At 34.8% G+C, this 14,400-nt stretch overlaps 1 protein-coding gene across 2 annotated transcripts in view; it reads left to right on the top strand.

Annotated features, from left to right (window-relative positions):
* LOC126816866 (uncharacterized protein ZK1073.1) overlaps positions 1-14,400 on the top strand; it is a 101,815-nt gene that overhangs the window by 47,995 nt on the left and 39,420 nt on the right. For both annotated transcript variants that reach the window (XM_050543657.2, XM_050543656.2), the window contains exons 3-4: positions 1,506-1,563; positions 6,525-6,642. In XM_050543657.2, coding sequence (XP_050399614.1) covers positions 1,506-1,563; positions 6,525-6,642 — 176 coding nt within the window. The remainder of the gene's footprint in view (positions 1-1,505; positions 1,564-6,524; positions 6,643-14,400) is intronic.

Below are 14,400 nucleotides of genomic sequence, written 5' to 3'. Positions count from 1 at the left end.
GCTAGTGATGACATCGAGAGTTGATTAAGGTCTGGATAAGTTAATTAATGGGGTTCAACGTCCACTTGAAACAAACTAAGGTTATTTCAGGACTAACATGGTTTAATTTTTTATTTAATAATTTTTGGGGGGGCCTAGCCTTGATCATCATTACTAAAGTCGAAAGTCGATTATGGTCTTGTTTTGTTAATAAATGTCTAATTAATAGATTAGATAACAATTCAGGCCTAAAGAAAGACCTGCAATAGACAGATTAAGCTCTTGCATAATGTGTGTTTAAATAATACCAGTAAATCTGAGTAAGTTGTGTATGACTTGTGATAATTCTGATGACAATATACTCACTGATGTTACTGAATCCAATTACCTACTTTTAGTTTTGTCTAGACCTATAAGTAAATACCATATATTTGTCAACTTCAGCCATTCATGGTTCGTTTGTTTATGAGAAAAACAATAGTTACTTATATTATGACAGTGATGTATAGAGTAGAACGATTAAGACATGTTGTACACATGTAGCTACAAGCAAGAGAGAGAGACAGATGGGGTTTAACTTCCACACGACACAAACTAGGGACTAACATATGGTTTAATTTTATTTCAATAATTCGCTTGTGCATAGGGATCTTTAGCAGTGGGAGAAAACCGAAGGTCCCAGGAAAAAGCCACGAGGTTGGACAGGCAGAGAGAGAGAGAGAGAGAGAGAGAGAGAGAGAGAGAGAGAGAGAGAGAGAGAATTGGGTTTAACGTCCACTCGACACAAACTAGGTCATTTCGGGACTAACATATGGTTTAATTTTATTTCAATAATTCGCTTGCGCATAGGGGTCTTTAGCAGTGGGAGGAAACCGGAGAACCCGGAGAAAACCCACGAGGTTGGACATATTACTAGCAGTTGACCTGGTGCTGCATGGGTTTAGCCATGAATCAGAAGTACTGTATTTTTCGATGTATTAGGCGCACTTTTTTTACCAGATATTTTAATTTATAGAAGGGGTGCGTCTAATACATAGTGTTAAGCAAATCTAGGCTCTTCTCTGTGTCAACTCCGAAACCAGAAGTGGTAATCCATCAACACCTGGCCTATGCTACTCCCTGGACAGCCCCTGGACAACCTAGTGTAGCCACCAACCCTGAACAGACAGACAAACGAAAGTCACAAATATTAGTATAGATTAAAATATATCTACCCCTATGTTAACCAGTTCATGTACGGCCACCTAAACTTCCAATTAGTTTCTCTTTATTTTATGATATGCCTGTTAGTCATCTGCTGAATAATAACCAGTTTCTATCCACAAGGATTAGAACCAGGAGCAGTTAACTTATAACTTATTAGTGCCAAGAGCAGTTAACCCAAACCCCAACTGTTAACTTTACTAGAATTCCTTATAGACAAATTTTCCATATGGAAATGATACCCCAGACCTGGCTGATCTCCTCCCCATCAGCCTCAAATTTAATTCTCCATGGTAACTTATTTTGACTTCTTCTATTTTCAGGGAGATCTGAAACACAGAAATTTTGTTATTTTGACAGTACACGATTTAGGATGCAATCGTAAGTAAAGAATTATTAAATATATTACCATGCATTAAATGATACAGTATGTTTAACAGTTCCCACAGAAATGGTTGCACAATTATCACCTAGTAAGAATTTGAACAGATGTATCGTTGTTGATGCTGTTTATGAAATGTTGTTCAACTTCTTATGCACCAACTGTTAATTGTGAACACAGAGATAGATAAAACATGATCATATTTTTCTGGATAAAGTCATCTAACTTAAAGATGCATTATGTAAAAGCTATATCTGCCCATTGCAGGTCTTTCATTTGGCCTTAAATGTTATATAAACTATAAATTAAACATTGATTCACATGCCTGGCCCATAAACAATTCACTAGATCTTTGGATGGTCATGATTTTTAATGGATTGAAACAGAATCACCATTTAATAATTTATTATTATCGTATCAATGGTAGCAATGAAAACCAGACTATACTTTTCTTATCAAAACAACAAACATCCATATCTTAGTATAAATTAATCAGACTGAAATTTTCAATATATTTATTTTTCATTATCTATGTTTGATAGCAAGAATGGTCAACTCTTTATCTAAATCTTACATAATGTATCACTAATGAAGACAGCCATACTGATGCCTACTCATATTTTGATTTCCATCTGACAGGGGATCTTTGACGTGCTGCCAATAGTCAAACATTTACGATTCACAATGTTGTAGCTCTGTATGGTCAGTCAAAATGTCAGTTTGTGTTTTGATACACGTTCTGTTCTAAATTAATTTGGATGTGGCTCAGCGAGTAAGGCGCTGGTTCACTAAACAGGAGTTCCTGGGTTTGATCCAGTCGTGTGTCGAGAAAGTTTCCTTGTCAGTGGTACAGGACGATTTTCGGAGTGGGCAAAAAAACGTAAGGTCCTACAGGTATGAAGATATTGGCATGGATGCAAAAGAACGGTTGTCATTTGTATATGATGGAGAGCCTGGCAAAGAAATAAATGTCTAGGTGTTTGGAGTGGGCAAAAAAAATAGGGTCTTATGTACATATTGGCATCGATGCAAACGAACCCTTGGTAGATGGAAATTGAAGATGGTAAGCAGAACCACTGCTGAACAGCCAAATATCACCTCTTTGGGGGGGGGGGGGGGGTGTGGATAGCCAAATGGTTAGCATGTGCGTGCTGTATCATATGGTCTGTCATTGAGTCAACTGGCGGGGTTTCGATTCCCCGTTTGTATGTGACAAGGCAAGGAGTGGGGTCGCCTGTCCAACCTAGTGGGTTTTTTCCAGATCCTCCGGTTTCCTCCCACTGCTAAAGACCCCTACACTCAAGCGAATTATTGAAATAAAATTAAGCTATACATGTATGTTAGTCCCAAAATGACCTGGTTTGTGTCGTGTGGACGTTATAACCCCATTGCTCTCTCACTCTCTCTCTCTCTCTCTCTCTCTCTCTCCCCTCTTTGCACACTGCATGGTGTATGCCTGCTTTTATGAGCCTAGTTGGTGCAGAAAAGGTAAGATGTTAAACGCCTTCTAGATTAATAAACCACTTTCGTAATCTCTTATGTCCAAAATTATAATGTTGCTCTACTAATGTGCTTTTTAACCCTGTGAACACCGAGCGACCAGCTCTGATGAAATAGTGAACACAATATTTTGATTAACCCTCTAAACACCGAGTGATTGACTGATGTGACATAGTAGTAAACAATATTATGATTAACCCTCTGAACACCCTGCAACCGGAATATGACGTAGAAGTGAACACAATATGAGCGTGGCTCATTTTCGGGCAGAACCATCCACATACAATAAAAACAACCTGTTGGTACGACTGGCACCATATTGGAAATAAACCAAGAAAGCAACGTTCTTGTGCCGATTTTACGAACGGTTGGTTGTCTTTTCTGTTTTATGTCCAAACAAGACATTGGATGTCAAGGCAACATCTGACACAAGAGCCTAGTGTATATATGTTGTGAATTGGTAACCAAAGGGTTAACACACATGACCCATCTTACATATCCACGTTATATTACAAACCAAGGTCTAATGTACATGAAGAATATTGGTTATATAGATGACTGATTGATCACTTCCTTTATTCAGTAACAGCTACAGTATTTGTTTTACACCAAATCTCCGGAGCATGTCAGTTTACAGTTACTACGTGTACATGATCCGACCTAATCAACTGCTGAATCCCAGCAGAGCATTATATCGTACACAATACAAATAATGTTCTGGTGTTCAGAGTAGTGGAAGTTATTCAATTGATGCATTCAATTAGATTATGCCACCGTCAAGTCTAACAAAACGAATTTACTTCTTGCTCGATCCATTATCTGTTGAAATAAAAGCAATCATTCGTTTATTTGACACCTGCTAACCCAAAATCGGTGTGGGTTGTTATTATTCACAGAAATCGCTAAGACTTGTTGACAGTTGGTACATGAAATACGAATTAGGTAGAGGATTTATTGAAAGTAAGTGCAGGAAAACCGACAAGACAGATCTGCCGTCAAGACAAAAACTATATATAGACATTGCAAGAAATAAACAGCAAATATCAAATCAAGTGAATGGGACAGGTTGACAGCCGTAACCGTTCATGGCACTTTACAGTCCTATGCCTGTAATGATACAGTTTTCACTCAAAATGAAAACAAAATTAATAATTGCATGCAATGTGTAATAGAAATAATGAGACCAATATGAAATGAAATGAAATGGGGTTTAACATCCTACTGTTCTGCTCCGAACTGCGCTAATTAAGACGGGCATACGCCATACAGTGTGCTATGAGGCAAATTTTGCCTGGACAGCGGCACTACGGCCTACTCTTATATCAAATTCCAACTGTCAAGAGATCTTTTACGTGCATGCCAATGTGTACACCTCGGTTTTCTGTCCCATCCGAACAACTAGACAGCTGTCCTTGTCAGGCCCTCCGTCCTGCATCACTGACAAGGGAGAACCAGTTGGAATTCGATATAAGAGTAGACCGTAGCGCCGCTATCCAGGCAAGATTTCCCTCATTGCACACTGTTTAGCATATGTTCGTCTTCATTAGCCCAGTCGGAGCAGAACATGAGGACGTTGAACCCCATTTCATTTCATTTTCACTTTCCAAAATATAAACATACTAAAAATTAATGAAGTATTAGGGACGTCGGAGGTAATGAGGCCTTGCATGTCATTTGTAGTAAATAAGACCAAATATTTACAAATATTTACGTCTGTCGTCAGATGGATTATAGAACAAGAAAATGAGCGACTCATGTACGCATTGATTTTACATGTAAATTTAAAGATTTCCAATGTTCCAGACACAACACAATAAAAAAATAGTCTTAACGATCAGCATATTGATCCAGACGTTTTTAAAATTGATCAATCTTAACGAATGTTCTGGCCATCTAAATTCAGATTATGTGTACGTTCTATCGATTTAATGCCGTTATTTTTGTTGTAATCATCTTTCGACATCTGAATGATACAGACTTATTTATGTCCATGAAACTCAGAGTCAAGATGGTAGCCATCCTGAGTTTGTTTTCATTTAATTATCTAAACTATTATCTGAAGAGCACTTTTCAGCTCTTATTAATGCTAGATTTCCACTGTCGTGTGATAGATTACGCTTGGATTGTCCCTATTAAGTCCACGATCTGGTACGTGTAGATACATGTACGTTCTGATACGTTTCGATACGACCAACACGATTGCTGCAACTAACCTCAATATATGATAAGACCTGATAGGATCACCACGATTACTCCACAATTAAAAGTGCGAATCGTGATAGTGGGAACCTAGCATTAAGTTGCGATGAATCTTCTTCATTTTTCGTTAAAATAACTAATCTCTCACGGAATATGATGACAGACGTAAATATTTGTAAATATTTTAAAACAAAATCAAAATATTAACACTGGTTATTGTCCTGGCTTGAATTAGATCATATTCATCTTTTACAATATTGTAGTTTGCAAATGATTCCTATATCGCTTAAATGGTGCATTGGGACTTGAAATAGAAGATATAATTATTTTTGTTTACTTTAAATAAGGAAATGACATTTTGGTCTTCAGCCACATTGACGCTTTAAGAATTTGTTTCTTTATTGGAAAGAAGTTTTTGTTACGTGTATAAGGATCCTAATGGAATATCACTAAAATGGCGCATTGGGACTTGAAATAAAGAATATACTTACTTTTGTTTACTTTAAATAAGGAAATGACATTTTGGTCTTCAGCCACATTGACGCTTTAAGAATTTGTTTCTTTATTGGAAAGAAGTTTTTGTTATGTGTATAAGGATCCTAATGAAATATTGCTAAAATGGCACATTTTGGCCTACAGGGACATTGGTGCTTTAAGAATTTTTTTTTTTTTTCGGCAAAGATGTTTTTGTTAAGTGTATAAGGATCCTAATGGAATAGGGCTTCTTATCTGGTTAATACAATACTTTGGTCATTTTATTACAAATATACAGTTTATCTTTTGTTCTATATCCATGTCTAGGGAGGTGAGTTTTGCCCAGACAGTGGTGTGTCTGCCTACTCTTCAACGACGAGTACATGCCCATGTATGCATGGTGTGAGTGTATGCGGCTTGGAAATAGGGGCGCCTTCTCAACCTCGTAGTACCATTTTCCTTCCACAGGAAAGACTCTGCGCATATGCTAAGATAAAAAATATAGTAACTTATTTGACATATCACCCTGGCTCGAAGAGAATGTTAAACACTAAGAGAACAAACGAACATGGATGCACCTTGATTTTTCAGACCATACAGGGAACAGGGCTTGTTTGATTATACAGGTTTTTCTTGATCCACAGAACAATTTGAACCTGTTACATTCTAATCAAGAGTCCAGTTCCTAGCATGCTTGACCACCATACCCCCAAGAACCTAATGACTAAAGCATTGCAATTCACCTCATTTTCATCCAAAATATATTTTCTACCCATTTCTTTTTCAGATTCAATGTGGATCAACTTTTTACAGAATCCATGTATGGAAGCCATTACACAAAGGGCAGCCTTTATACATGTAGATATCCCTGGTCAAGAGGACGAGGCAGCTGATTTACCGGCCGAGTAAGTTTCTGTGACGATTGTTATAATCCTTCCTTAGATAGAGATCATAATTTGTTTATTTTCCTTATTTCCTGCTCACCCATACCATGCTATCTATTATTTATGTTTTATTTTTTTTTTCCTGTTTATTATCAACGCCTTCTTCTTCTTTATTTTTCATAATAAGGGGTTATGTAGGCCTATACTATATTTCCTATATTATTACAGATTTTGTAGGGCTGTACTGTATTTTCTATATTATTAGGGATGATGTAGACTTATACTGTATTTTCTTCCTTATTAGAGATTATGTAGTCATATACTGCATTTTCTTCCTTATTAGGGATTATGTAGTCATATACTGCATTTTCTTCCTTATTAGGGATTATGAAGGCCTATACTGTATTTTCTTCCTTATTAGGGATTATGTAGTCATATACTACATTTTCTTCCTTATTAGGGATTATGAAGGCCTATACTGTATTTTCTTCCTTATTAGGGATTATGAAGGCCTATACTGTATTTTCTTCCTTATTAGGGATTATGAAGGCCTATACTGTATTTTCTTCCTTATTAGGGATTATGTAGTCATATACTGCATTTTCTTCCTTATTAGGGATTATGAAGGCCTATACTGTATTTTCTTCATTATTAGGAGTTAGTTCATCCTGTAATTCCGTTGTTTTTAAAGGCTCAATACCACTCTTGTTGTAACTGAATAATATGTCCCAATCTTTATTCTGGTCAACAAATTGTACTATTTTACAATATTCCAATTAATTGATGATACAAATTTCTTCTAAACACACCTAATTTAAAAAATTGGAAAAATTCAACTAAATGATTTGAAAAGCCAAACGTAAAGCTTTTCAAATGTGACTTGGATTTAAAAATATTTTCGAACCCTCTGGACAAGTAAAATAGGATTTAATGGATAATTTACACAACAGGTAGGAGACTTAAACATCTAATACTTAAAATAAGGCTATTATTTATTTTCTGGAGCTGTCAAGCCAGCAAGAGTGTTATTGTCCCTTTAAGGAGTTGCATTTTGCACAGATTTTTAGTTTGTCTTAAAAACTCAAGTTTATCAAAATTTGAAAAAGGATACTAAAATTTATAGGCCTACAAAAATAATGTATTTCATAAGACAATTGAATTATTAAAAAATAAATTTATTTCATTAGACATATTACAGAATAAATGTAAACATTTTTAGAATTTTATAGAATTAAACATGATAGCCATTTTACCAATTGCCCTGATTGAATGACATTCGGCTGAACAGATAACTAACTTTATTATTCTTCTTACAGTCATAAAATTCACTTAAAAGGTTTCCATTAACATTTAAATGGCATCTATCACTTTTTCTCAAGATGATCTCATTAGGTTTTCTTTACAGTTTATGTGTATCTACTGGATACTAACATGGCTGAATTCTAAGCTGAGCTATACAGTGTGCTAAGCTTTACTATACTGCTGTGCTGAGCCGCACTATAGTGTGCTGAGAAGAAATATTTAGTGTGCTGAGCTGTACTACACAGTGTGCTTAGCTTTACTATACTGCTGTGCTGAGCCGCACTATAGTGTCCTGAGAAGAAATATTTAGTGTGCTGAGCTGTACTATACAGTGTGCTAAGCTTTACTATACTGCTGTGCTGAGCCGCACTATAGTGTGCTGAGAAGAAATATTTAGTGTGCTGAGCTGTACTACACAGTGTGCTTAGCTTTACTATATAGTGTGCTGAACAGCATTATATATAATGTGCTGAAGTGGGCTATATATAGTGTGCTTATGAAGTGTACTATATATAGTGTGCTAAGCTGTACTATATAGTGTGCTGATCTGTACTATATAGTGTACTGAGCTGTACTATATAGTGTGCTGAGTTTTACTATATAATGTGGTGAGCTTTACTATATAGTGTGCTAGGTAGTACTGTATAGTGTGCTAAGCTATACTGTATAGTGTGCTTATCGAGCTGTACTATATTGTGTCATTTGGTTTTCTAACTGATCTGATTTAAGCTTGAGTTTTCTGAAATATAAATCTAGCTTCGACAGCTGTTAAACCATACATGTATTTCAAGTACACTTGTATGGGGTTTTATAACCCTTTTATTTATAGTGTCATGAATTTACTTTGAATACAGAATATGAGTTAATTGTTTAAAGGTTAGAACAGATGTAAACAACATGTATCACTAATAGTTTAAAGAGAATGATTTCTATCACAAATTATTTTTTCTGAAAAATGCTTGACAAATGGTCGTAATTGTAAAACTTCACACAATAGTTGATAGCACTGTTCTTGGAACATTTTGTGCGTCCCAATAATTTTTTAATACAAATGAAATGAAGTGGCATTTAATATCTTACTTTTCTGCACCAACCGGGCTAATGACCAGATTTAAATAATAATGTTATTGTTTGAATTTATAGAAATGGATGAAGCCAGGAGCTGCCCGTGACATTATTCAAACTTGACTGCCATACTTTAATACACAACTTTTATTCAATAACAAAAACTGGTTGCAATTTAAAGGTTATCAGGATTTATTTCTGGGTTTCTTATATTTCATCAAAAAAAAAAATTGATGTTGAAATTGTAGTGAGGTTTTTAGACGTTGTATTTAGAGATTCTTTTTAATGTCTCGTACTAGACAAACTTCTTCTTCAGAATCAGATGTCATTTATTTTAATCATACTCTCTGGGCTTTTGACATTTAACGCTTATTAAAGCATACCTCGTTTTCTTGAACATCAGGTGACAATTCAAGAGATAAATGTTATATCCATCCATTGTAAATGCCCTTAAAAATGTTTCCGTTTCACGGAAATCTCATTACCAAATGGCAGACTGTCCCTGTGTATAGTGTTTATTTCTATAGATAGCAAAGTGTTAGACGTATTGTTAAAACAATTTGCATTAAAATTTTACATTATTTTAATCTTTCTACAGAATACTGGTATAATGATTATATAAAATGGTGGTAATATATTTCGACACATTTTTTTTTCGTGTAAAATTTATTCCTCATTGAAAATATATCTGATTTAATTTCATAGACAAATTTTGAGATAGTTACGACCACAAGTATTATTTGAATCATAGGAATAACTTGCAAACTTCAAGATGGTAATAGTTGAATCTCGAGTAGGAATATGAGTCTGACATTGGTTCAATTCTGTTCAATACATACATATACCGGTGCATGATAATTTGAGGCAAATTCCCAAGGCTCTTGTTAAGGTCATATTTCTAGTCTTGACTGACAGCCAGTGAAATTGACTTGATGGAGAATTTAACCTTAAAATACAAATGCAGGTTGATTAGTGTTTCACCTTTGTGTCATTGATGAGTTTTCCCCATGCACGGTTGAGCAGTATCTGGAAATGGCATTATAAGTATTTTCATGTATGTATGTATATATATATGTATAGTTTTTATGTTTGGAAATATTAGTATAATGCTAAAAATTGTCATTTTCTTTGGAAAAAATATCTGGCCAATCCATAATAAATAAAATAAGTAAAAAATTGACTGGCTGTCCAAATGTTAAAGTAAAAACCCTGCTGCATTCTGACTAATGGAGAAAACTCTACTGCAGTCAGACTAATGGTGAAAATTCTGCTGCATTTTGACTAATGCTGAAAACTCTGCTGCATTTTGACTAATGGTGAAAATTCTGCCACAGTCTGACTAATGGTGAAAACGCTGCTGCAGTCTGACTAATTGTGAAAATTGTCGGTGGATTAGACGTACTTTTTGTACCAAATATTTTAATTTCATGAAGGTGTGTGTCTAATGCATAATGTTAAGCATATCTAGGCTTTTCCCATGCTGATATCGAAGAATAAAGTTGAAGAAATAAGTAAGACTTTTATTCTATAGAACATAAATGTTGCGAAATAAGAAGAATTACATTATGTAAGAAAACAGAGACAAATTTCATCATCATTAAACATCAATCCTGTGATCTTTAATCACACATGGCAGAATTACTCTGTTTGATGGCGAAATTGTTTTACTGAGACTAGTGAGTACATGTCACGCTGCCTTTCATACCACATGATAACAGGTCTATAACAATATTTCTAGTAGATTATGTATCACATAGATAATCACCTTCTAGCATATATACCGTAATCATCCTGATATAATTTGGCTTAAATAACTCAAGTCCTCTTTACAAACTGGTAGTGCCTTCTCAAATATGCATTTGAATATTGGAAATCAACCTCAATAAACAGAAATGTGTCTTTCCAGAATAATATTGTTCATTGAGCAACAAATGAAATATTGACCATATTAAAGAGACATTTATATGTACATGTAACAGCTAAATCTGCCTTTTTTGCAGGTCTTTATTTTGGTTTCAAATGTTATATACATTATTATTTAGACATTTATTAACATGACAAGCCTATAATCAACTATCTGGACAATCAGATGGTTGAGAGAGAGAGAAATGAGGTTTAATGTCCACTCGACACAGACTAGGTCATTTTGGGACCAACACATGGTTCAATTTTATTTCAATAATTCGCTTGCACGTAGGGGTCTTTAGCAGTGGGAGGAAACTGGAGGACCCGGAGAAAACCCACAAGGTTAGACATGCGACCCTACTCCTTGTCACGTAAAACTGGGGATTCAAAACCACGTCAGTTGACTCAATGACAGTGCGCATCTGATAACCATTCGGCCATCCAACCCATCTTGATGGCTGAGATTTAAATAGATTAGAAAATCCACAAGATATAAAAAATAAAATGGATAATCTACGCTACAACTTCAAACACACTCAGAATAAAGTAATTTGAACGAAATCTTCAATACATTCATTTTTCATTATCTATAATACATGTAGCATCTTTAATCTCAAAATAAATATTTTGTTTTATAATCTTAAATTAAACAGGCATTATGCAAGAGCTAAATCTGCATATTACAGGTCTTTCTTTAGGCCTTAAATGTTATATAACCTATTAATTAGACATTTATTAACTTACTAAAACCATAAGCAATGCTCAATACCTTCTAGATTTAAATACTGTTGGCGGTTGATGCGGTTACTGTAATGGATTATCAAGACTTTGTTTTTTTTATCGTAACAGCAGTAGCAATTACATTCGAGGCTAGACTATAATTGTATCAGTTTGAAGTAATTTGACTGAAATTTTCAACATATTCATTTTTCATTATCTATTTTTTAACTATTTTATCTAATCTTACCTAATGCCACGTTAAAATATTCTGTATATAACAACGTTTATATGTAGGCTTACATGTATTATATAACACCCTCTAAATAATCTTGCCGTTAATATGTATATAAACCCTGAATGTAAGCCTCATGTAACTTGTTGTCTACAAGACTGTTGACAGATATATGCAATAATTTAACATTGTGATACAAATAACAGTCTTGATGGGGGTTTTTTAATGGTGTTGGTATCATGTTTTACAACAATTTTGTTTAGCAATTCTATCATTCAATCATTCAGATTGGTAATTACAGTAATTGTAAAAGCATACCTCCAGGAGAGATTTCAGATAGGTTTTACTCAATAAAATTGATTAATTCTGTTTGGAAGACCTTTGGGATCCTTTATGCTAGTCTCAACATTAGCTCCGTTTACACTACAAAAATGGAACGATTTCCGACCAATATAAGCTCCATTTACACTACAAAAATTGAACAATTTTTTTGTCTCGACTTCAATTTTTAAAACTTCCAACCAATATAAGAACCATTTCCACTAAAAAAAAATGGAATGTTTCTTTGTCCCGACTTCAACTTTTAAAACTCTCAACCAATATAAGCCCCATTTACACTACAAAAATGGAACATTTTGTTGTCCCTACTTCAGCTTTTGGAACTCCCAACCAATATAAGCTCCATTCTTGAATAGCCATCACCTTCTGCCTGGATGAACCTGTCAATACATTATATGCATGGGAATTGTAATTGATAAACTAGTTTGAAAACCCCCCAGAACACTGTTATAATGGCTTGTGAGAGAGAGAGAGAAATGGGGTTTAACGTCCACTCGACACAAACTAGGTCATTTCGGGACTAACATATGGTTTAATTTTATTTCAATAATTTGCTTGCGCGTAGGGGTCTTTAGCAGTGGGAGGAAACCGGAGGACCCGGAGAAAACTCACGAGGTTGGACAGGCGACCCTACTCCTTGTCACATACAACCGGGGATTCGAAACCTATAATGGCTTGTGTGGAAGTAATACATTGTATACCTACTATGAGATGCATACACTTTCTAGAACATCTGATACCACTTTTTATAAGAAGAGTACACACAGCTTTTGTTGTCCTCTTACCTTTCATGATATCAATAGACGACATGTTTTCAGTCAGATATAGACCAATATCTGTTAATGCCATGTTGACACTGAGTGTGACCGATTTAACCTCTATCCCAAGGGTTTGATGTCAGAATCAGTTATAGCTACTTAATTCCACAAACAGAATTAGTCTTCTAGCGTTTCTCAGATTTGATCTCGTTTTTATATCTGAATGAAAATAATCATCAGCTTTTGTTAGTTTATTATATTCAATAACATTTCGAGATACTCATGCAATAATCTATTCAAAATACCGATATTGCGTTTGATATCATCCAAGGATATTCAGATAATTCAAACAGAGAGAGAAAGAGAAATAGGGTTTTACATCCACTAAACAAACATGGTCATTTCGGGTGTAACGTAATGTACAATTTTTGTTTTTCAATAATTTGTTTGCTTGTAGGCAAGCAACCCTACTCCTTGTCACATGCAACTTGTGATCAACTTAAGAGCAATTTGGGATTTATTGCAATCTGGGATTTGATCCCATAAATGAAAGAAGCCTCAGTCATGATGAAATATACAAACCTTATGATCTAAAGTGCACTTGTTAGATCACATGATCACCGAACTGACCTCATTGTAAACAAGAAAGACTTGAATAATAGTGAACATAATATAAAAAATATTTTTGATTTTAAATGGAAGCATGCATTAGTCTTGATGAAATATAGTTTTTGGGCAGTTTTCCAAATCCAGCAAAACCTTTTAAATGAATGACTCTAGTGGTAAATAGCAAAATCAATGTATCCCATGATGCCATCATAAGGTAACAGGCAACATTAGAACAAGTAACTTTAGATCGTCATATTTAATATATATATATATATATATATATATACTGTCAGAAAGTATTTCAGCCTAAAAATTACTCATTATATATCTGTAATTCTATTCTGTTCTGATAAAGTAGGTAACCGAAATGTTCTGCTCCGAACTGGACTAATGAAGACGGGCATATGCCATACAGTGTGGACAGCGGCACTATGGCCTACTCTTATATCGAATTCCAACTGTAACCCTCTTATGTCAAAACAAGAGATTATATTGGGTTCAATTGATTCATTAATTCAATTAGGGGCGGTGGTGATGTTGGCTGATACATGCACTTTAGATCATTAGATCTGTTATTGAGTCAAGTAGAATGGTTTCAATCCCATGTTTGTATGTAATAAGGAGTAGGGATGATTGGGTTTACTCCGGGTCTTCTGGTTTCCTACAAATACTAAAAAAAAATGAATTATTGATATAAAATTGAACCATATGTTAGTCCTAAAATGATCTACATGTAGCCTAATCTCTCTCTCTCTCTCTCTCTCTCTCTCTCTCTCTCTCTCTCTCCACCCCCCCCCCCCCCCTTGATTATGGGATTGTCACATGCATGAAATATCTAAATGATAATTT

The sequence above is a fragment of the Patella vulgata genome, chromosome 3 (assembly GCF_932274485.2).
Source record: "Patella vulgata chromosome 3, xgPatVulg1.2, whole genome shotgun sequence".
Classification (NCBI taxonomy): domain Eukaryota; kingdom Metazoa; phylum Mollusca; class Gastropoda; family Patellidae; genus Patella; species Patella vulgata.
Note: the sequence above shows the minus strand (reverse complement) of the source record. Positions and strands in the feature narration are given on the sequence as shown.